At 46.1% G+C, this 25,452-nt stretch overlaps 1 protein-coding gene across 5 annotated transcripts in view; it reads left to right on the top strand.

Annotated features, from left to right (window-relative positions):
* Positions 1–2,064: 2,064 nt before the first annotated feature.
* The window catches only part of LOC143215978 (protein kinase C-binding protein NELL1), a 94,693-nt gene continuing 71,305 nt past the window's right edge, over positions 2,065–25,452 (top strand). For 3 of the 5 annotated variants that reach the window (XM_076438643.1, XM_076438642.1, XM_076438641.1), the window contains exon 1: positions 2,067–4,669. In XM_076438643.1, coding sequence (XP_076294758.1) covers positions 4,279–4,669 — 391 coding nt within the window. In that variant the 5' untranslated portion in view covers positions 2,067–4,278. Of the gene's footprint in view, positions 4,670–25,452 lie in introns of all 5 variants that reach the window. The other 2 variants (XM_076438645.1, XM_076438644.1) reach the window with 1 other exon arrangement.

Raw genomic sequence — 25,452 nt, 5'->3', positions numbered from 1 at the left:
CCCCCGTGCATCGTTCCACCGGCAACGGTTTAACGGCCGCCGCCGCCCCCCCCCACCCGAGAAACCATTTCCGTGGCAGTTATCGAAATTAGTGGACACAGACGTGGACCGGGTCCCACACGGACTTGCCTCGGTTATGCAACCTCTCGCGATATTGACACGCTATGGGAGCGGTCGCCGAGTATCTGAGCACTTTTTTATTTTCCATGATGATCCGCGATACTGTTTTACAAACGATCAGTTGTCCAGGGTCATTGAACGCTCGATTGAATAAAATTGCAGCTGGTAAATTGAGAGCATCGACCCGAATTTCGACACTTCATATGCGGGAATCGTTTCATTGATCTGACGATAACATGTTTTCGAGCTAACGTTTAATCCGTTTTAATGAAACTGGGATATGTTCGCGAGCCGAGCAGATTGATTCGAAACGATTTACATCCCGATCGCCGATCACTTCGATAGGGTTTACGAATATTCGCAAGGATTTCGCGCGAGCTAACGTTGTCGTAGTGTGTGAAACGAGCGCAGAACGTTCGTAGTACATTTTTATGGGTCGTGGACAGCTACGGGACACGGATTGTAAGTGCACCGCAGCAATAACGCTGTCGAGGAACGTGTTATTATCGTGTTGACGAGTTCCTGAAACCGTCTCCTCCATTCTTCAACCCTCGAGATAAAAAGAAAGCAAATGATGCTTCTATAGAAAAGTATGTAATACATCGAAATCGATTTGCAAAAGGGTTTCCAGTAGAATGTAGTCGACTGGAAGCGTCTCGATCCTCGAATTGGAGCGCATTAGTGCAAGTCGATCACCGAATTGCAGCGTCGACGTCCACGGTATTAATTTCCGGGATCGATGGAGACGTCACCCGACACCGTCGTCCACGGGACACCATTCATGCAGCGGACTGTAAAAAGAGAATAGGTATCCGTTCATCGGCGAGGAAAAACGGTGGTGTGGGACAAATATCGAGCGGGGACATTGAAATTCGCAGGACGAAGGAGCTATCCTTTCATCGCTATCATTTCAGAGGTGACCGTCGGAGCGAGTCCATTCAATTTTATTCGGGCTTGGTAAAATTTTTGGAGCTATCGACCGATCTTTTTATTTTTACATTGGATCCGGGTACCCGTTGAGAAACGGCGACGCGAAGCGGTAAAAATAGGGGAGAGTAGTCTAATTCGCACTGGCGAGAAAGTTGATTCAATAAAAGATCGTGAGAACAACCTTTAAGTTAACGCGGCTGCCATTAATATCATGTCACTAGACAGCGGACTTTATTTTAATTTTAACAAGTCCGACATGTGATAAGATTCTGAAATGTTTCTAACATATTTCCAGTTTCGTTTAATTTCCTGAAAAGGCAATATCATTCGTGTATCCAGGAAAGTTTACATAACTTAACACATTCGCTACCAGCATTTGTTTCGTTGCTTACCTTCCTCGTTCGAAAGTTTTATTAAACTCAACGTACCCAATTTTGAATTATTAGAACAGTTTAGCGGAAGAAAGTCACATGTTCTCTGAAAATTATGCATTCTGCTATGACTTTAAACGACGCAGAGAGAGAGAGTGCATAAAATTAATTTCGCTGTATTTAAGTGAACTGTCAGATTATGGATGGCACATATTTGTGACGGTGGCAGCGCGAACAGGTTAAAAAACAAATTAATGGTACAGTGGCTCAATGGAGCAAGTTATCTGTGATGCTGCCACCGCTCCGATAACCAAGCAATTAGACCAGGAACGATTCTCAGGTTATTTATCTGTCCTGTCCTAAACAAAACCGTCCCTTTCACGCCGCCTCACCCCTACGCGTAGAAAACAGACAGACAGTGAGTGTTACGTGTGGGGTAGAAGTATTTGGAGGGGGTTTAGGGGCGAGACAGAGAGAAAGAGAGTGGTATGGTGGGGAGGTCGAGGAAGGAGGGGAGAGAAAGAGAGAGAGAGAGGTAGGGTGGAAGAAGAGAAACGGCCGGTTGGAAGGAGGGATGAAGCTAGGGAGGGAGGGAGCGAGAGAAATGGAGAGGGAGGGAGAAAGAGAGAGAGAGAGACGGTTGATGGCACAGGTCGCGGGGGTGGTTTCGAGACGTCGCGTTGCGGGGCATCGATTTCGGGCCAGGCCGATGGCATCGGCGGGGCATCGAGGGGGTGTCACGACGTGGTGAGCGCGTCGCGGCGCTGCTGCTGCCACTGGCGGCAAAGCGGAAATCCGAGCGAGCGAGGCGAACGCTTTTCGTTGTCCGAGAACCGCTTCTACACACCGTTCGGGACACGTTCTCCTGCGGTGGAGTTGTTCGCGCAAGAAAGATAGCGAACCGCGTGCGTGCACGCGTACAGAAAAGGCGGAGAGTAGTTTTGCGGCCGGCGCACGAGCTCGCCACGGAGGTAGCCGAACCTGGCGGTCGTCGACGATACACAGAGAGACAGACCGCGCGCGTCCCTCTGTCAGCTAGACACCGCTGACAGTGTACGGAACGCTTCGAAGGGGTACAGAACAGAGAGGTTTTGTCGGTTGAGGCGTGTGTGTCCCCGGTCAGTATACGTCCAAGTGTTCGCGGCGACGGAGCTCTCCCCCAACTGATCGTTCGGCTTCTCCTCTCGTCAATATTTACGAAATCGGCAAAGATTTCTTCTTTCGTAGAGACAGCGAAGAGAGTAAAACGGAGATTTTTAATAGTTCGAGTTCGATTGTTGCTGTGAACGTTTGGTAGCTCGAGGCTCGCTCTCTAAGGGAGGATCGAGCGAAGAGAAAGAACCGGAGAGTACGACTGTCGAAAAGTTGTTGACCGAGAGAGAGGTGTATCTGAGGACGGCGTGCCGCTCCGAATGGTGCTCGGTGCAAGCGGATGCGCCGGTGCACCAGCAGCTGCAGCTGTCACTACCGCTACTACCGCCACTGCTACCAGCGAACACACACCACACCGCCGCCGGTGCTGCTGCCGCTGGCAGAGCCTCGCAGAGGTGTCCACCTCGTGGCAGTCGACACTTCCTACCGGACGGTGGTAGTGTCCAGGCGCGCTGGACACACGAGCTGCAGCCGGTCGCTGCTGCTGTCGTTGCTCAACGAGCATAAGGATTAAGAGAGGAGGCACGACGAGCAGGGGAAGAAAGAGACGGAGGAAGAAGAAGCTCGCTCGCTCGCGAGGACGGTGCGGTTTGCTCGTGTCGGTGTGTCATCGTCGTCGTCGTAATTCGGTTCTCTCGCGAGTATTTTACATCGAGTAAAATAGTTTTGGATCCCCGGTGGTTGCAGTCAGTCTCTTTCTATCTCTTTATCTCTCTCTCTCTTTTATTTTTCTCACTCGAGGAGCACGGGGAAACCGAGGACGGCAGTCAGAAAGAAGGGCCTTTGGAAAGGGGTTTCCTCGGGGTTGGAAGGAAAGAGTGCGACGAACCCTTCTTCCTCCCTTCACGAGGCGCACCACTCTCGCATACTGACGCGCGACGTGTCGCCGGTAATATAGCGTGCGCGCTTTCGTTTAGAGGGTTTCTTCCCTCCGACCACGTCGTCGTCGTCGTCGAAGAAGAACTCCGGTGCCGGGAGTACACGCGGTGTGGCCGCGTTCCTCCTCCTCCTACTCCTACTCCTCCTCCTCCTCCTCTTCTTCTTCGCACGGTCTAGTTGAGTTTTCCTTTTTACTTTTTCGCCCCCGTGAAGACACACGGGGTGGAATTTCCGTGCGCCTACCAACCAGCGACGCACCGGTGCGCTACCGAAGGGACAACGACGAATAAATCCGTGGTACGAAGCCGAGAGGGTGGTACACGGGTACGCGAATTTCTTTTCTTTTTTCCGGCGAGAGACATGAAAACACCGGAAATCTATACCGAGGCCGAGTGGTGAAGCAGCAGGCAGGCAGGCAGGCAGGCAACACGCTCGCGTGTTGGCCGACCATAAACAAGAGCAGTGCGGACGCACACGATACTGGACGGGTCGGCCTTTACGAGCGGGTCGGTTTGAAAATTCGAACTGTTACGTGATTCCTAAAGGGAGTAGTGCGGTTCATACACTGAAGCTTTCGAAGCGAAGAAAAAAGGAAGAGGAAGAAGAAGAAGAAGACGACGAAGTGGTATTTATTTGGTGTGCTGGTGGTGCTGGTTGATCTCGGTGGAGCCAGGTCGTGGTGATGCCTCGCGGATCGGCTAGATCGCTGGGTGTCGTTGGTTCGGACGCCGAGGGTGCAGTCCCGGTCACGTACCAGCCTGTTACGAGGAGGATACGCTGACGAGTGCAGCCCCCGGTGGCACGGCAGTCGTCGCTTCTGCAGGCCATGTATTACGGTCCGGCAATCGACCGTACCGGCAGCAGCTGCAGTGCCAGCGACCTTCAGCAGCCGCGATCACCACGTCGACGCGGCGCCGCGACGACCGGCGTCCTGCCCGAGGACGCCGACGCCGAGGAGGAGCACCGTCGTCTCTTCCTTGTGCAACGAGGAACGATCGAGGAACCGGCGTACGTCGTGCACGAGGTGCAAAACCCCACACCAGTCGACTGTCATGGATCTTCGCGCGACACAACCTCACGGCCCTGGTCCCGGTCCTGGTCCCGGTCCCGGTCTCGTGCCGGTCAAAGGCCAGGTAGAAGACGGCCCGGCGGGTACGCCGTCAGGATACTCGTGCTCGGCGCGGCCGCTGCCTTCCTCGCACTCGCCGTCTCGCCGGGTGAGTACCATTTTTTTTACTTTTATATCATCTCCATCAGTTCGATCTCGTACCTGAAAACATCGGCAAATGATCGACGGCGATCTTTACGAGACGCTTACCTAGATGTTTACCGTCGAGACTTGCGATCGAACAGAGAACATAGTGTCCGGAAAATTATACTACGATCTTATCAGACGTCTGCTCTTTCGATCAGAACGCAAGGCTGAAATTTCGCACAACGTGTCTCTGCTTGAGAAACTGTCGAACACCTTTTGCTTCATCTTGTTTGGATCTTGCTCGTGTTTGCGTTGTAGATGGTTGTTAGGTCGGTTTCTCTTGTAATTGGGTCGTCGAAGATTTTCAGTGTGGCCTGCATGGCTAGTTTGACTGAATGGTGGAATATTGACGGCGCTGCACGCCGAGTAAGTCATCGGATAAGCTGATTGTTCCGAGAGACCCGTAAACACGTTTGTTTATTACCGATTTTGCATCGAACGAGTGAGGTTGCCTCGGTCGCCGAGGATTTGTCGTGTCGTTGGATCTAGTAATATGCGAATAAATTTCTGGATCGTGTTCCCGGTGTCTAGCCTGAAGATTTGTTACTGACTGTTGGAATTGTTGCGTTTTCTGTTACCATAGAAACGTGGAAGTTCATATTTCATAGGTGGAATTTCAGATCGGAGTAATACCGATGCAAATTTTCTGACACCAGCACCGGCTTTATTAAGGAACGAGTATGCTCCGAAAGGAGTAGCACATGCAAATCTATGCGGTTTGTTCAGATAGTTTCAAAAATAATTGTGTGTATTAAAATTGTAAAGAAGAATTTTTATTTACTTATTTTATTACTCGCAATATTAATTCGCAATAAATTCGCAACCGTTTCGATCGGCACGTAAAATGGTGGAATATAAAGCGGAGACAATGCGAGGCGAGAATCCGGCGCGAGAAGTCGCGTCGTGGGGTGAAAGGACGATTGTCCCGCGATTACGTCTGCCGAAGAGGTTCTGTTTCTCGCGGGGAACGGCAACCCTTCCCGTGTCAGACTTCTCGAAGGCACACGGTGTCCCTGTCGCTCGCCTAAGTGGGCGCTCGCGAAAAGTAAACAGCGGGGGCCGAGACGCTCCGCGAAAAAGACGAGAAAGAGATTCGCGGCATGTTGGCGCCTGCGGCGTGTCCACTCGAGCATGCAGATATGCGTATTATTAAAATGCCGCTCCGTTTCGCGAATCGTCGCCGATACTCGTCGCCTTATGACCGTTTCGCCAAACAATCTCCTGTCGTCCGAATCGGACAAGCTTCTCCACGGAGGGCCAGCCTCGTTCGACAAAGCCGGACAAAGCTCCGGCGGTCTCTGTCCTCGGATCCTCGCTCGGTCGAGCAGAAATTAGGTGAAATTCATTAGGAGGAAGAGGGATAGAACGGCGCACTAATTGCGGATGATTCGCAGCCGGCGCTCGCGCGAGATCTAGGCGTGTGCATTCAGGCTTTTTAGGTCGGCTTCTTACTCGAAGAACCACTCAAGCAAGTCTGACAGTGACCATATGACGCATTGCGTCAAAATCCAGTGCCGAGGTAACTGTTGCGCGAGATCCGTTCCGTTTGCCCGTTCTCTAAGCCTTCCGATCGATTACTTTTCTTTTTCTGTCTTCTCTCTCTCTCTCTCTCTCTCTCTCTCGTTCTCTCTGTCTCTCTTTCGCTCTATTTTGCTTTCTCTCTAGCTTTTCGCTTCGGTCCCTTTCGAACACACGGTTTTGTTTCGAGCGAATGCCTGATGAGGAATCGATCTCTCCGGTCGCGTGGCTCTCGGCTCATACATTATCCGAAACACAAAAATATTTCACTGCTCGGATACCAGGCGTTCTCTCCTTCTCTCTCTCTCTCTGGGAACCACAGAATTGCCCGCGTGTGTTCGATTTTCTGCACCTGGGAGCTTCGGAGTCTCTCCGTGGATCGATGCGAGTGCACGAATTTCTCTCTGTTCGAGTTGCTGCAAATCGACTAATAGGGAGATCAATTTCTCGGGGAACAGAAATTCGAACGAGAAGACCAATTATTGAACCTGACCTTCTGTTTTATTGAGTGAGGTGGAACGATCCGAGAAAGCGCCTCTTCGTTCTGGCAGAATTCCTCGGACAGAAATGACTCGGTGCGAATGCCTTAAAATTTTCACTAGCTCGGTGGTTGTAGCATTGCTATTTCGAGTACACCTGGGCATGAAGGTCAGTTGTACACGTTTCCCGTGCGAAATTTCACGAGGACCAAGCTGGTTCAAGTAAAAATTGTCTATCTCTGTCGGGAGAAGAGGTACACGCGATCGTTGGACCTGACGAGCACTCAGGTTTCGTCGGGTAGCTGCGTCTATGTTTCTGTCGAGTATTGCGGAACCGGATGATGTGTGCAGGTTTCCTATGGGAAATTTTTCGAGGCGATTCCCGTGGAAATAGCCCGTTTGGTATCGTGGGGCCCGTGTTTTCCTTGGCCCCCTCCTCGACCCCTTCGTCGCTGACTCGTTCCGGTGGAAACGTGGCGTGTGGCCCGTAGACATCGCCGAGCCGCACCCACGCGCGCTATTTATCTCGTCGTCTGCCGAAGCCGAGTGCCAAGAGTGTATTTTTTCGCATACCTCGTCCCCCTCTCTTCGATCCTCTCCTCGTCGACCGTCTCTCTTCGTTTTTCCTCTCGCGCGTTGTTTCTATTCGTCTATCCGTCTATTTCCGTTCGCCTCTCTATCCGCTTTCCATCTCGCCAACCCCCGTCGTCGTCTCCGCTCGCCTTTTTCCACGATTTACAAGGAAACACGCGGGCCAGACGAAATAGTGTCGAAGGAAACGGTCCGCTGCCTTACTGCCGCCACTTCGTAAATTTAGATATTTTCGAGCAGGAACTCCTCGTTCCCCCTCCGTTGCGATTTAGGAGCGCAGGGATGATCGCGAGATAATAAACTCTCCTCTCTCGCATCGGCTCGTGGCCTTGGGCGCCGGAATCTTCGGCCTCAATGGAGCATCGCAGACCTTTCTTCCACTTTCAATTATTTCTTCGAACACCGCGAATCTGATCTCGAATGTGGGAAAGTATTTCTCTGAAATAATTGGTTAACGCTACACCTACCAACCGTTAAACGTATCTGGGAAATGTTGCCTTACAAAAATGGCAACGCTAAATTCATATAGAGATCGTCTGTAATTTTAAACTCACATAAAAAACATTTTTATTAAAATTGTTTTAATAGAAACAATAATGTGAAAATTAATTTTATGGAAAATTTAATATTGTTTAATAGTAACATTAAATTATTATGAGAATTGATTTCAATATTATTTAGTGGAATCGTATTGAAATTCATATATTTTACAGAGAATTTAATATTATTTAAAAATATAAAGCTGTGCATTCGTTGACACTTCCTTCGCCCCATACTTCGTTGATATTCCGAGCCGCTTGAACGGCACTTCGGCCCAGCTTGAACTCCTGGAAAAAAATAATGTGAAAATCGCGTTTTGACATCCTGAAATAAAAGCCGAATAATTTAATAAAAATTTGAATACGATTGAATACCAAATGACATATAATTCATTAAATTAAGGTAAATATTTATTGGTATAAAATTGCAATTAAAACAAAGGAACGAAAATCCTGCATTTCTCTCTTTCTTTACAAGTAAAATTTATTCCATCATTTTCCATAAATGGATTTTTATGATTGTGATACTTGGAAAATATATAAAACCGGTCATTCGACCGTGGCAGGTTTAGTATTAATTAAAGAGGGGAGGAAATAAAGAATCGTTTTGGACGAAATTAATTTTTTATTTTACTCCTTCTTGCCACATTTTTATTTTGCGTAAAAATCCCGTCTATTGGTAAGAGAGGCACCGAAATGACGACAGAAACCAACAGGCCTGATTAGGAGAACGTATCCACGAATCTCCCTGGAAAATGGGACGTGGAATCATAGTGCGATCTAGGGACAGTTCCGCGATCGTTGGCCAGCACGTGTCTGACCACGTTGTGTCGCGATAACGTGGGTGAAACGGTTCTGGGAAGACCCTGGCTTCTCTTTTGCAGTGATGCGCTGTGCTAAAGGTTAACGTTTGTTACGAACGTTCCACTATATTCTCATAATTGCATTGTATTACATCTTTCCCCGGTGTGTAAATTTATTCGCCGGAAATAGCGAAACACAAATGTTGAAGAAACGGTTGTTCTCGTGTGGTCGCGAACTATGAATAGGCTCCTCCGGTTCCCTTCTTGTCGGTCATGTTCGCCATTAGCATTGCGTAATCGAATGCGAGCCCCGATTATTCCGTTGCCCCCGGCAGTTTCCCTTCGGTCCGAGTAAATGTGGACTTCTAAGAAAAACCTCGGATTTCTATGAGATCGAGCACTCCGCTCTCTCGCATTCGACAGCCATAATTCTTTTCTCGCGAGGAGGGTGAGTCGGAGAGATAGAGAAAGAGAGAGAGAGAGAATCGTCACACGAATCGTTCCCCTGTTCCCCATCTTCCCGACACACGAGCCTCTCTCTCGGCCGATTTTACCTTATCGTAAATTAGATCCTGCCGGCTGCCGCCTTTCCCTAGATCGATACCTATTCGTCACCGTTCCTTGTCGCGGGACCTCGATCTCTTCTCTACTCTCCGTTTCCTCGCGGGAACCTTAATTGACCCGTTACCAACACTGAAATTTCAACCTACGTGCCTTCCGACGAACTGCAGGCCCTCTATCCTCTGATCACAATCGGATTTCTCGTGAACAATGCCGTTTGACCGAGTGTTAGGCCAGGTAAAAAATCGGGCTACTGTAACTCGGTCCTTCCTAATTAATTTTTCTTTTCTGGAGGTATAAATGGGAGGTATAAAGTATTGAAATAGTGCGAAGTATCGAAATATACGAAGACGACTTTTATTTTTTGGTGGCACTATTTTTCATTTTCAAAGATTATCTACCCCTGTTGCAGTAAACAAAAGCACTTGGATAATTTTATTAGGTTGGCAACTAAGTTCGCGACTTCTACATTTTCTCAAACAAACTGATTTATATATATTTTTTAAGCGCGAGTATTTTATATGAAATTAATGGCGAAATTCAGAGCTTTCCACTGATACACAGTTCAAAAGGAATGGTCACAATGATACAATAAACGAATGACAAAACGAAAGATCGCGAATTCAGTTGGCAACCTAATAATTCATTAAATTGTGACGAGAATTAACAGAGCACTCACGAATAAATGCGTGTTATTCGATCAATTTGCTGTGCTCTCTGTTACGAGGGTGTACGAATTGATTCGGCAAATGAGGAGCATAATTAGAAGCCGCCGATGCGAGACGTGGCTCGTTTCGGCGAGAGTCGGCGCCACCGCGGTGCAACTTTAAAATGGAACGAAGTTTACGCGCTCGCTCGTCGCCACGGGGTGTTCCGCAGTTGTTTTGCGTCCATCATTCTGAAAAGTTTCTCCGTGTCTTTCCAGCCGCCAAAAAACCCGAAATTGTTTTCTCGGTTTCGGCCGCGGGGGAAACATTAAATCGTCGCTCGCGGCCCGTTTCGTCCGTCGCCCTCGTTAACGATCGATCACGGGCCCCCGATCCCCGACGAGCACGCTGTACAAACACACACGCGCGCGCGCACACACACCTCGACTATTTTCTCCTTTGTTTTCACCCGACGTCGCCGCGTTTTCCTCATTTCGCTAAATATAAATTCCTCGACTCGGGGGTGGTTTTTCACTCCGCGCTGCAGCGGCGTCATCGCACTTGAAAATTGACTGTGCAATATTTATTCGAAAAGGTAGAAATGCGCATACTATATTAGTAAAACTGAGTGGGTGCAATTTAAACCAGGATAGAGATTAAAACAGAGAGCTTCATTCGAATAGTCCCACCCTACAAATGTTATTGAGAGAAAAAATAATTACTCACGCAGCTAGGGCCATAAATCATAATGCTGATAGTTCATTTCAATTTCACCCCCGCCCCTCAGGAGCGGGAATTGAAGCTTTAATAAAATGCTTTCAAAGTGACGTAAAGAAAGTAACAACGTCGAGCGACAGTATGAAGTTTAATGCATTGCGATACGAACACGCAAAGTCAGACTTTTTACGAACCGTCATATCAGGGTCATTAGCGACAGTTTAATATTTCTCGGAGAGTCGAGCCACCCCCCGGCGTCGTCGCTCGCATCATTTATTGTTCGTACGGCCGACGCGCGTCGTTCGAAGTGAGCCACAAATGTTCCTTGTGCTGAAACTTTTCACGACACGTTTAAGGGCCGCCTTTGTGCGCTACCCGGCGCCAGACCAGCCAACGGGACTGGTTTATTGTAATGGATTCGCACATTTACAGTATGATCATTGTACTGTTCCGTCGACCGGCACCTCCATTCCGATGCGAAATGGCTGGCCACTGAATAACTAAATGGGCATAATTCACCGGGCCATAATAGAACGCGATTAGATGCGGGACGGTGTGAACGGGCCTTAATTTCGACGCCCGGATCTATAAACGCGGTATTAGCTTTGTCATTTCACTCCGATTCAAGCTTCAAGTTACTTTATCACTTTTGAAAGTTTCCAGACGCAGTTTCGGCGATGCATTTCTCCAAGTTCGTTAACAAATTGTTAAAAAAATTATGCTTCTTGTTACAACGATCCAAACTGCGTGATAAGAATCGTATTGTAGGCGATACATAAACGACGCGACGTTTGACAGATATTCAAATCAAATTCGATCGTGGACGACCTCGAGCGGAGTCGTGTTCGTCTCGGATCGGACTCTCGTTTCCAGCCGGGAGTTTCCCGCGCTCGGGTTCCGTCGGCGAAACGTATTCCACGGTTATGCAATCGAATTCAATTCGATTCGATTCGATGCGATCCGTGTCGCGGCGCGGCATTCGGTTTTTGTCGTGGTGTCAGCAGCCGTCACTTTGAATTACTTAACTTTTCATCGAGTCGACGTCGTTCCCGTGACTATGGTTCACGTGCTCGTCGCTCGATACGATTCAAAATTGAATGTACCGTACCACCGTGTTCGATTATTCGATTATTCTACCTCGAATTATTGCTAGCTGGATCTTTTTATCAAAAAATGTATCGATCGTGACGTTCATTGTTCAAATCATCATGTTTTATTATTTACAGCGAATTAAATAATTTTTGAAAACATTATCAACGAAGAGACATCACTAAAAATTTATTTGCATACTGCTCGAGGTCCAGACCGTCCCATAAAAAAGCTGCAAGTCTGAATAGGGGGCGTGAACGTGCAAAAAGCGTGATCAATTGGAAAGTGATTCTAACAGCGAATTAAATAATTTTTAAAAACATTATCAACGAAGAGACATCGCTAAAAATTTATTTGCATACTGCTCGAGGTCCAGACAGTCCCATAAAAAAGCTGCGAGGGCGAATGGGGGGTGCGAAGGTGTAAAAAGCATGATCAATCGGAAATTGATTACCGAGGCTTTCAAGGGTCCTGGTCTGAAGTGGTTGAAACGACTCGTCGCTCGACCGAGCGATTATAAAATTTCTGTGGGGGAACGAGGGGGCATAACGGGGGCGCGTAACTTTTCCCGTGTCGGCGCAAGGGGGGACCACTTTCTCTGAAAGGAGGCATTATCGTACCTGTCACCGGGCGGTTTCCATTCCCGGTCCGAAGGGATCCGTTCTTTTCCATTGTCAGGCCTTCCTCTCTGAACTGGTTTGAAAATACTGAAGGGCAACCCTTTCCCTCCCCGTACAAAAGACAGCGACCCAATTTCAGGACCTGGATTCGTCGCCGGTGTTCACGCGACCTCGAAACGTGAACGCACGGTGCACCCCACGACGAATGCGCACACGTATAATACGTACACACGAGCCAACGTTCACGACCACCTACGCGAAATGACCTCACTCGCGCGGCCCTCTCGCTTAATTTTCCGGGATCTCGACAAAACAAGCTCGTCCACCACAATACCAAAATGATTTACTCGAAATCCGAAACTTCCTGCAGCACTGAGTATCGCGGAAAGTTGTAATTGTTGACGCAAGGGTCAAAGAAAAATGATTCTGATAGTGGAAAAACAATCTTCCATTAATGTATAGAGATTTGTACTGCGACGGCAAAGCGTGATGACAAATGCAGTGGCAGGAGAATGTAACAAAGGGTCCGTTTATGGGCGTTTTTTGGGGAACACCTTCGATCCATTGGTTCATTGAAAGAATTCCAAGGGGTGTCGAGGCAAGAGCAAGTCCTCCCCGTATCCCGTATCCCCAAAAAGGCCCGCCACACCATTAGCCAGTGCGTTAGGTCGCTAATCCCCGACACGGTGCTCCTCGATCCCAATTAGTCGGTAGTGATTCACGCGAGGCAGCCTTGAACCTTGTCCATTAATTAAATGACGCGAGTTTCGAGGGGGAAGAAGAAACGGACGCGTCGCACGAGGGGTTAGGGGGTTGGAACAGACACCTGCGAGCCGGAGACCACGAAAAAAGGTTCGAAAAATGGACGATGTATGACAGCTGGTGTCACGGGCGGTGGTCCGACCATGTGCTCGGTGCACGCTCGACGTTCTCTCTCTCTCTCTCTCTCTCTCTCTCTCTCTCTCTCTCTCTCTCTCTCTTTCTGCACCCTCTTCCGTGCTTATGGTGGAATAGACATTCGCATGGACACGTTGGTTATTGATTTCGTGATTAAATTCGTTTCGCGACTAGTAACGACAGAGATTATCGATGCTCCTTTTTTCCGAGAACACAGGAATTGACTTTCGACGGTAATCGCAATGATCACGTGACGGAGTAGGACACACACGTCCATTCCGTAATTGCCGAGCGGTGCCGGCAGCGCGTTATGCGCATAGATATCGGCCATATCCCTCCTGCTTTCCCACCGCCATACCTACCGGCAATCGGAATTTATTCTACAGCACTGTCAACGACCACTGGCCCGTGACACATCGACGATCTCTCCGCTTTCCGGGTCACTGCCACAGTAGATTCGCTGGCTAAATATATCTCGGTGGGTTAGGTGAATCTCTGGCTGCGGATTGCCCTCTGGGGCTCCGCTCCGGCTCCGTTGGCACCGGGGCACGGAGGCCACGCCTACTCGGACCGTTCGTACGGGGAAATTACTTTCAATTGGTTAGATGCTTTTGGAGGCGATTTTAGAGGCTTGGTGACCCTGGAAAAAGGAGAAACAATTCTGATCTGTAGAACTGGAATTTTTAGAAGATATTCATCCGCTCCATATCTATGGAGGGACTATCTAGTCCCTCCACCTAATTCCTAAAGTAATAATCAAGTAATATTTAAAAATAACAAAATAGTCATTAGTCAAAACTTTTAGATTAGTTAGTGATAACCAAATGGCAAATAGTTAGTCACAGCTCTAAGTAATCGTTAGCGTGTTAGTGAATTAGTGGTTGATGATCAGTCATCAGTCACTATTGTGCGATTAACATACATTAACTGCGGATTTTATGCATTTATGACAAAAATGGGCACGTACCATTTAAAACAGTGCAGGTATTAAAAATATTTAAAGCCACCAGTGTATTAGTTTCACCTGAATAAGATAATTGAAAGAAGAACGAAATTTTCATATGGTTCCTGTGTCTGGCAATCAATACAAACATTTTCTATTTTGCATCAAGATCCGCTGTCTAGTTATCACTAATCAAAAAGACTATTATTCATTTTTAAATATTAGTTGATCATTGCTCTACTCTGGTCTAGGGTAACCTTAGGGTACACTGTCTAGCACTGCTGACTGACAAGCAACGGTCACTTAAAAAACAAACGAAAAGAAACATTGAATATGTCTTACACCACGATTGAATATAAAAATTGCAAATAATTTGACGAGTGGAACGGGGTAATTTTTCCGGCCGTATTGGGCCAAGGGTTGGCCGGTCGGTCGCTGTTTATGATCGCCGCAGTATTGCCAATTGAGATGCGGTCGCGATTCTCGGTGGCCATGCGATCGTGGCGTAGCTGAAGTTGCCAGAGCTCGCACAACTTTGTGATAGTATAGCGTGTGCACGTACGTCTGTGTGTATAGTGATGGTGGCTGCGTCGGCGGTGGTGGAGTTTGTAGTCGGAGTCGGAGGTGGTGGTGGTGGTGGTGGTGGCGGCGGAGGGCGCTTCGACTGGTCGTTCTGGGAGGGTTGCATAATACACCGACCATCGAGCTGCCAGGGCGTTGACTTTGCACGGCATTACGTTTCTTACGCTTTGCTTCTCTCCCCCATTGCTAATATCGGTCCCGCTGCTGCTCGTCTTTTGCGCGCCGAGAGCCCTCCCCCCACCCCCTCGGATTACACTGGTAGAACCGCGCCTCGTCTCTCGCTCGACCGTGCTTTTCCTTTGATTACCACCGTCACCATTACCATCCAGTCGCTCAGACAGTCCGACAAATTGTCCCCGTGCGCGTTTATCCTGCGTCCTCTTTCCCCGTCTCGCCGAGCGAAATTTCTTTATTTCAATTACAACCCTCCTACTACCCTCTTACCTCTTCGAACAAAGTTTCCCCCGTTTTCCTTATATCTCCTTTTCATTCGTGCGCCTCATAACCAGTTAGAGAAGATAGACAGAGGGAGAGAGAGACACATACTTTCAATTTCAACGGAGTTGCATCACCGTCGGACAGTGAGTAACGCTCCTGTTTGTCGAATAAGGGTTGTATAACCTGATGAGCAATAAGCTTTCAGGGCGTTGAATATCTGCAACGTGTTCCCGCACGGTCGCCACCCCTCCCCATCCGACGGTGTCGTTGCTCCTGTTTGCACACCCTTAATGCACTTAGCCAATGCGAAAACACTCGGTCCTATAATTTCACCCAGCGACGAATTACGAGCATACGGGGCACGATCGGCGGCCGCGTCTCTTTCAGCGCAGAATTCAATATCGGGATATATTGGGTTGCCAACGTTCGCATGGCCTTCGAGAGCATTATTTATAAAAATTGTACAATTCTCAATTTTTCGTGCAAATATAAATCTCAGAAAATGCAGCATTATTTATTCAAATTGTACAGTTCTCAATTTTTTGTGCATATATTCTGGTTCTACTTTAAACAGAAAATTTGAGAAATAAATTTTATAAACTGCAGTATAATATTTATTCAAATTATACATCTCTCAATTTTTTGTGCAAATATAAATCTCATAAAACGCAGCATTATTTATTAAAATTGTACAATTCTCAATTTTTCGTGCAAATATAAATCTCAGAAAATGCAGCATTATTTATTCAAATTGTACAGTTCTCAATTTTTTGTGCATATATTCTGGTTCTACTTTAAATAGAAAATTTGAGAAATAAATTTTATAAACTGCAGAATTATTTATTTAAATTATACAGCTCCCAATTTTTTGTGGAAATATACTTCTTCCAGTTTAAAAAGTGAAAATTTCATTTCATAAATTTCATAAAATGCAGACACCCTTCTTCCAGATACTGATTCAATTAGTGTTCGCATAAATGGCATGATTAGACTGCGGATCTTTATGTAAAATAAAAAATGTTTGCATCGATTGCAAGACACAGGAGCCAAATAAAAATTTCTTTCTTCTTTTAATTATCTTATTAAGGTGAAACTAATGCACTGGTGGCGTTAAATCTTTTAGATATGTCCACTGTTTTAAATTGTACGTACCCCTTTTTGTCATAAATGCATAATGATGGAACATCATCAGGTGTCTCATTGGCCGACGACTATATTCGTCCCGATAGTCTCGAATCGCGGCGCGCAACGCCTAGCGGCATAGCAAGCACGATCCTAAATTCAGGCTTATTGATTGGCGATGACGGTGTGGTTTCTTTTATAGTACGCTGCCGCGCGAGACGCGACTAAATCTCTCCCTGGGCATGGAATCCTCGCTGACCTCGCGTGACCCGTCGCTCTTCCTCGTCCCACCCAAAGAAAGGATCGTTGCAATCTTCCGAGGGCGGAGATGAGACAGCTTGATCTAGATTCGTCGTTTCAAAAATCCTCCTCCTGCTGCTTCAATTAGACTGTTAAAAGCCTCCGCGCCTCGGCCCAGAAATCTTCGCAGGACTCCCTCGATGAACAATTTGAAATTCTTGTAGTCGGATCACGCGGTGATTAAAAGCTCTACGTTGGCCCGGTTTCATTCCCGGAGGACCGTAGTGCTTTCCAATTTTTTCAAGAATAGTCCGCTGTTCCCGAAATTATTCTAGCTTGTATTTCTTCGAGAGAGCTTTAACATCAAAATTTCCGAATGTAAGTGCAATTTCTGAAGGTCGAAGGACTGGGAGCGTAGTTCTGCAAATTATTCCAGCTCGTATTTCCTTCTGACGGTTTCAACACTTTGCAGTCGGAGCTGTATTTTAACTTGAGAATTAAACATTTCTTTCGACCTTGTATACAGTTAGGAGCAAAACTGGTCACACTTGAATTTCTCTGTAAGGCTATTATAATGTAAGGAATTAGTTTAGTAAATGACAACTAAAAAATATGTTCAAAAACTGACTTTTTTAGCTGGGCCAATAACGAAAATTTCAAAGATGTGTTTGGTCAACTCGTATAAATCATATACGCTCCGAAAATTTCATTGAAATTGGTTAATCGGTTTACGAGTTATAAACGATCAAAAGTGGTAAAAAGGCTGAGAATCTTCAAAGATTGCAATTTTCACCACTTTTGATCGTTCATAACTCGTAAACCAATTAACCAATTTCAATGAAGTTTTCGGAGTGTATATATAATTTATACAAATTGACCAAACACATCTTTGAAATTTTCGTTATTGGCCCAGCTAAGAAAGTCGTAAAAATCAGTTTTCGCAATCCCGACCAAATGCAGTTTCCCAATATATTTTTTAGACGTCACTTACTAAACTAATTCTTTCTAGCCTTCCAGAGAAATTCAAGTCGTTTGGTCCATTCATAAAAAAGTTATTCTGATTTATAGTGTGTGTCATCAGTTTTGCTCCTAACTGTATAATACCTCATACGAGATACCAAAATATTTAATAATGGAAACAATATTGTGAATAATGGCCTCTGACCCCTCGACTGCTAAGGGTTAATACCAAAATTTGTAAATGTGGTTGTAATTTTTGGAGGTCGAATAGGATAATTTTCATGGTTTTCCTGAAGAAACCGTGGAATGGTCAGAGGTGCATTTTCGTCGTCGAACTAGCGAGAACCTGAAAATGCGGCGGGCAACCGGAGCGAATCGATTCCATAAGTCCGCCACATCCGTTCGAGGGCGAGCTGGTTCTGTCACGGGGCCGCGAAACGTGATATCGCACGGTCGATTTGCAAGCTCGAAGGCGATTCGCAAGCTCCGGGAAGTCAATGCCCCCCGATTACGCTCCACGATCTCGTTCCCCGGTGAAAAACCAGCTTGCTACACGCGTGACATCGATGTGGAAGATCGCTCTGAATTTGAATCGAACGCGCAACCCCTGTAGAGAAGAACGACAAATTGAAAAATCGGCAGATCTCTGGTAGCCTAAGCGTTTCTTCAGGCTAGTCGAGCGATCAGGCAAGACGACGGAGCCGATGGTGTCCCATTAATTTCACTAGCGCGATGAAAAACGGCTGTCGGAGTCGCGGAGGGTCTCGATGTCGCAGAAACGATCATGAATCGACGCGTGTGGGCTCCTCGAACAGGAGAGCCTAACTTCGGTGGTCCCGTGGAGAGAGAGGGGGGGGGGGGAGGAGGAGGCAAAAAAGTGTTGGGGAACCGTCTCCTCTGGCACGGGCGAGGCACAATCGACCTTTATATGCCTCGGTGACCTCCGTATATATATGTCCTCGCCTGGATGTCATATTACTTATTGACACCGACGGAATCCGATGCGTGGCTGATATATTACAGAAAGCGCCGACCCTCTTAAATGGAGGCAATATTGGCCGGCTGATTTGGCAGTGGATCAAGCTGGCGGTGAATCAAGCGACGGTCCTTTGTGCTCGGGCCCGAACCGCGCCGAAGCGCCGCGCCGCGCGTCGCTCGCACACGATTCGAATCCGAATTCCCCGATGGTGATGTCACGATTTCGATTGGCGAGGAGATCCGCGGCCGTGAGAACTACGAAACGGACCGTGGCTCTCGGCCCTTAGCCCGGACACCGTTCAATTGACCCGAAGGTACCCCCAGCCGGGGCCATTTTCGAGCGGCGTTCACCAAGTACTACATTAGGTGTGCAAATAAATTCGGTGCCTCTTCTAGCGATCTTTAGCTATCATTCATAGAGGGACTATAACATTTCTTTGTCTTGGTGAAGCTGAAGATCGGCACCTTAAAACGAATAAAGAGGTACCGGACTTATTCGCACACCTATACTTCCCCCTGGAGGAAAATGGTGGTCTCGGACGATCGGTGGATAGTCGAAGCCTAATTGCTTCATCCCCCCGGAGACGGTCCCTCGAGGAGCGAATAATATTTGAACGAGAAGAAATTGCATAGGTGAGGCACACAGCTAGAGTCGAGTGACCTCCTGCCCCCGGCCTATCGCCCCTTACATCCACCGTTCTCCTCGTGGCACCCTCGTGGCACACGCCCCTCTCTCCGCCCCTCTACTCTACCCCCTTTCTCTCCTCTTTCTCCCCCCCTCTTTCTCCCCGTTTCTCCAACGTTCTCGCCCCCGTCGGCCCCCGTTCGCCGCACAAGCCCAGCTTTTTCTCGGGGGTTCATCGATCGCCCCCAATCACCCACACCTGCCATCTTGCCTCTCTCTATCCCCTTAAAAGCCCGAAAGCTTTCTTACCTCCTCGACCCCTCGTTTTCTTTCTCTTGATTCGCTCTTTCTCCTCGCTGTTACCACCACCGACACCACTTTATCGATAGCTCGCGGACTGTGGTCACTTTTGCACCCCCGACACCCCGGACACCCCCGTCTCGAATTTCGAATTTTTGGGGCGGGGACAATCGAATCAACCAGCCCATTTCTTCCGAAGGGAATTTGCTCGGTCCGTTGACCTCTTCGGAGCCGAACGAAACGATTTTTCTGGATTAAATTGGTCGATTGCAGACTGTATGAAATTGCAATTTGTACAGTTTAATTAAAAGCAGACACATAGAGATTGCCTGAAACTGGCACGATTTATTTCACAAGAAAGGAACAAAAGAATTCTCTCAAAAAGTAATTTTCAAGTCTAATAAAAGAATGAGTCGCCCACGTCTATCCAGTTAGCCTATTAAGGCGTTAGCAAAGAATAAACGGAGTTGAAAGCATGGCAAAAATTAGAGTGCTCGAGCGACCCATCGAGTGTGATCCTCTCAAGGGTTGCGCCACGATCCAAGAGCCCCATAGGACTTCAGGGAGCTTTCGAAACGGCCAAAGAGATTCTCCTGCTCGGATTAATGGCGCTCGTTACGGCAAGGAAATTTCTTTTAATTGTCCCCAGGTATTTTTAGCCCGTTGCTCTGTTTGCGCGAGGGAAACAATCGGTGTTTGAACTTTGACTCGTGTTGTAGGCGGCGCGGCGCGGTGGTTGCACGCTTTCCCCGTGTTCCTTTCCGTCGCTTTTCTCTCTCCGTTTTTCTACATTCTTTCAGCTCCTCGAGCACCTTCTCCTCGGGTGCCTCGGCTCTGGTCTCTTTATCTTCCGCAAACACAAACTTTCATTTCACGGCTTTGTTCTCCTCATCCCTTATTCCATTCCCGGATCGGTCGACTGTGATTCCTTACTTTCCATTGAAATTAGTTTTCCTCCGAACCCCGCGCCTCTTCGGGAGAAGAGTCGCGCTGCAAAATGCCTCGCGAATTGTCTACCTCTACTAATTAACCTTGATGACTCAGCCTCGCCGAGGGTTGCGGATTTGATGCACTTATGGCAACCTTGTGTAGCTGCGAATTCGAAGAGAAATTATAAAGACCAGAAGAAAATCGACATATTAATTTTGATCGACGAAAATTATTTACTTAATTCATTTTCACAGAGAGAATGTATAGCTGCTGTTTCAAACAAAAATACTAAAAGACTAGAAGAGAATCGACATATTAATTTTGATCTAGCAAAATGATTTACGCCGTTTATTCTCATCGAGAGTTGTGGATTGGGTGCATTTATGGCAACCTTGTGTAGCTGCGAATTCGAAGAGAAATTATAAAGACTACAAGAGAATCGACATATTAATTTTGATCGACGAAAATGATTTACTGCATTCCTATTAATTTCGATCTAGCGAAATAATTGGAGAAACACAAAAATTGCCAGATGGCTCTAGTTTGTCGGAACAAATAAGAAATTTGTCTCTTGCATAAAGATAAGCATGAAATAAGGTTTTCTGAATAAATAAGATTCCCGAGAATGCAGCTCGCAGAGAATTCCCGAGTCTCGTAGATGGCGAACTCGTGCGATTAGGGACGATCAAAGGCGATTGCCGAAATCGAAGTGTAACGATCGTCGGGCCTACATAGGTGGCTGCGGGGCCACCGACTATTAATGGCCGTCGCGGCAGATCGCAGCAATTGCCGTTAATTAGCCGGGCACGCATCCTCGTCAATTGATGCTCGTTTCTCTGCGCCACCCTTCGGGTTCGCCACCGTGCCACCGCGCTCTCCAACACACTTCGCTGCCGAGGCACACGCATTTGGTAAGGTCACGGTCGCAACACCAGCAGCAGCAACGAGCTTCAGAAATTTCAGTCTCAGGCCGACTCTATGCCTATACGGCCGCGCCACTCCATTCCAACCCAATTCCTTTTCTTTCATAAGCCCCTCCAGCCCCGTGACACAGCCCCTAGACGATTTCCAACCGGGTGGCCGGGCGGAAATTCATTTTCATGGGGGGCGGGGGATGAATTCGGACGCGTTCGAGCCCCTTAAAAATACGGAAATGGGAATGGTCAGTCGACAGCCCTTCGACGAGACTACCTTAGCGTGGGAAATTTGATCTGTCATTCGAAATAATTTCATTCTCGTCTGGAAACGGTTCAATGCGGATGCCCTTGAAAATCTAGGTGCACGGTAGTGCACCAGCCAAGTTCTCGCACTACCTTCTTTTACACGAAACAACTTAGCCGTTTTTTAGAGGCTTACAACTCGGCACTGGAGACAGATGGAGAGATGTAATTTCGTATACTTGTTAAATGCTATCATGTCTCAATATTGACAAAACATTAATCTTACAACATTAGTAGGTTCCGAGATATAGGACCTCAAAACTCGCTAAAGTCACTGACAGATCATCAAAACCTTTTGGGTACTTCCCGTTGGCCTACAAGCTTGAAATTTGGTACATAGGTCCACCATAACAAACACTCAAAGGAATAATTATCAAAGTTTGAAATTTTACACCTTAAAGGGGTTGTATTGAAAAGAAACATTACATAGCAGCATAACATACATAAGTATACGTTTTATTAGCTTAGAAGTCGCAACAAATACTGATGAGAAAAACAATCGCTCTAACTTGAACAAAAGAAACTGCACCGAGCATCGTCTGTAGCGGCGGGGGGCAAACGGATCCGAGCGTCGCCGGCAGAGTGTTAATCTTCGATACATTGAATTTGAATTTTGTCTTGCAGATTAGAAAAGGATTTTTTTTCTTTGATACCTACTTGATAATTGATGAAATCCCAATAAAAATATCCTGTAAACAGGAGCCAAGTACCTATGGCCGTAAAAAGTTGTCAGATCAAACAAAATACGGCCGAGTTCGTCAGCTTAGAAGTAGCTCTTGTAATACTGAAAAAGCGTTTGTAAAAATTAGTTTAAAAGAACGCTATTTAATTTTTAAAGAGTTACATGGAGGACTAAATTATTCAAACTCGGCCGTTACTTTTTAAAACAATGGCCATAAAAGGTGTTAGGTAGCGGCCAAGTTTAAGGATGTTCTGAAGGTATATAAAAACGCAACAAAATTTTTAAAAATTTGACAAGATATAATTCTTACTAAATTAATGCAATTACCAAAGTTTGGGTTGGATTCACTGCACCGTTTAAGAATTATAGCAACATTTTAACACGTCTTCTTATGGAGAATTCATAAAATTCCACTTCAAACTTCAAACCCTATTTAAACCTTGAAAAAACGAAACTAGAAAATCCAGTTTTTGTTTAGACATAGTAAAAATTATGTAATTAATTATGTTCAAAATTTATTAGGATTCCCTAAACAGTTACAGAGCAAAAAATTATAGACTGTTACAAAACGTCTTTATCGTGTTGTCATCTCACTAGCATGGAAACGCGACAACAGTGTAAGAAAAGTATACAAAAGTATGCAAAATATACTCGTGAATGGCTTTCATTGCCAATTTATTGATGGATTTCGAATTTCTTGTACTTTCGTCTCCCATTGTACCTCCAGAACATCCTTAAATAATTTAGCCCAACATGTAACTCTTTAAAAATTAAATAGCGTTCTTTTAAACTAATTTTTACAAACGCTTTTTCCAGTATTGCGAGAGGTACTTCTGAGCTAACGAACTTGGCCGTATTTTGTTCGATCTCACAACTTTCTACGGCCATAGGAACTTTCTGCTCCGAGCACTGCGGGAAATGGACATTCATCTGGAAAATCAGATAATGCTCGTACTCTCTCTGATTGAAATCGTGTTTATAATTTGACTGTGGTTTCGATGAATTCGTCGCAAAAATTAGTAGGAGAATGAATTTAACCCATTGCAATCAGAACTTCAACTTTCAACTTGAAAATGGAACATTTCTTCTGACCTCGAGTAATCTCATTGTATACGATTTTTTGAACACCTCATGCAATACTTGAATGTGTAGTAATTGATTAGATATCAACATATTTAATAATGTAAACAATTTCTAGTGGTGACTCTGAGTCTAAAGTTTGTTGGCTCCTAAGAATAATTTTCGCCAGCCTGATGCTGATATTTCATGATGGAAAATGTTACGAAGATTACTCGATAACGGTAAATTAGTGGGAGAATGAATTTAACCCTTTGCGGTCGAAGCTATTTCACTTGAAAATGAAACATTTCTTCTGACCTCGAGTAATTTCATTTTTTAAACGCCTCATTTAATACTTGAATGTGTAGTAATTGATTAGATACCAACATGTTTAATAATGTAAACAATTTCTAGTGGTGACTCTGAGTCTAAAGTTTGTTGGCTCCTAAGAATAATTTTCGCCAGCCTGATGCTGATATTTCATGATGGAAAATGTTGCGAAGATTACTCGATAACGGTAAATTAGTGGGAGAATGAATTTAACCCCTTGCAGTCGGAACTTCAACTTTCAACTTGAAAATGAAACATTTCTTCTGACCTCGAGTAATTTCATTTTTTAAACGCCTCATGCGATATTTAAATGTGTAGTAATTGATTAGACACCAATATATTTAATAATGTAAACAATTTCTAGTGGTGACTCTGAGTCTAAAGTTTGCTGGCTCCTACGAATAATTTTAGCCAGGCTGATGCTGACATTTCGCGACAGAAAATATTGCGAAGATTACTCGATAACGGTATGCTGGCTCCACTGATGATCAGAAATAAGGTTAGACGTTCGAGAACGGTAATTTCCAGCTCGGACTCGGTTGACGAGGTTGTTTAGCCGGGAACGCCTAGAGTCAGGTGTTTGCATAGCTTGAATTGAATTAACTATCGCAGGAAGGAACTGGTGATCGACTTTGCATGTGAAATATGCAGAACGCCGGTGCGTTCCGGCGACGAGGACGGCCGAACGTGCGAAAGAGCAAGACCGCGAAATGTATTTTGCAGTTCGGAGAACCGTGTTTGTACACAGCGGGTCTCGTTCCCAAGAGACTTTTTTCATTCGATTGTGATTCAACGAGCTGCCTGCTGACAACAGCGAAAACCAGAACGATCGGCGAGTAGACCGCGGTGACGATAATTATGCAATCGGGACATAGTAAATCGGTTCGGAACGAAATTAGATCGCGATCGTGTGCGGTATTGAATGCGACGAGTAAGGAGGGGAGGTGAAAACGGAAACGGCACGGGGTCGTGATAAGCGTTAACGTTCCCCGGGACTGGTTCCACGGTGTTTCGCACACCGTTATGCCGTTCGATGAGGGTAGCAGATTTACATTTCGACGCGATAATACCTTCTGTATCTCCTGCGAATTAGATATGCCGGAACAAAGTTTTCTTCACGAGTTGCTAGTTGTGCGAACGTTTGGCGGTCACGATCGAACGATTCGAAAACTCGGCGCACAATCTACGGCTTGCGGAAGTCGTACCCGGCGTCGCCGAACTGCTATAAACGCAACTACAAAGTTGTTCGCAATTATATCAAACTTTAACGGTGCCTACGGTCGGACAAAGTTGGTTAAAATGTTCACAAAATGTAAACGGAGATCGATGGGCCAAGGCAGTCTACGATGGACGTTGATGGTGGCCATATCGGGCTTCAAGAAACTATTGTAAACACGTTCACTCGCAACTACAAAGTTGAGTGCAATTCTGTGAAACTTTCAAGATACAGTCGGACAAAGTTGTTTCGAATGTTCACAAAATGTAAACGAAGATCAATGAGCCGAGGCAGTGTCTATGTGTATATTACTTTCGATCGATCAAAAATCATTTACTCAATTCATTCTCACGGCGAACAGAAATACCAAAAGAATAGAAGAGAATCGGTATATTAATTTTGATCTACGAGCCAGGTAGTCTACGACGACGACTAATTTAAACTTAGATACAACTGGTACAAACACGTCTAATCATAATTACAAATTGACCACTGCAACAGTCCTTGAATACATTTACAGTGGCGTGGAAATTGTTGAAAGTATTGATTCGCAAAGACACAGATTGATAGATCCGGATTCTTTCACGGCGTCCATGTCGGATGTTTCAAGGTAAAAATATCGTTTTGTGTCGGAGAGGGTAAATTTTCGTTTCGGAATG

The sequence above is a fragment of the Lasioglossum baleicum genome, chromosome 14 (genome assembly GCF_051020765.1).
Source record: "Lasioglossum baleicum chromosome 14, iyLasBale1, whole genome shotgun sequence".
NCBI lineage: Eukaryota > Metazoa > Arthropoda > Insecta > Hymenoptera > Halictidae > Lasioglossum > Lasioglossum baleicum.
Note: the sequence above shows the minus strand (reverse complement) of the source record. Positions and strands in the feature narration are given on the sequence as shown.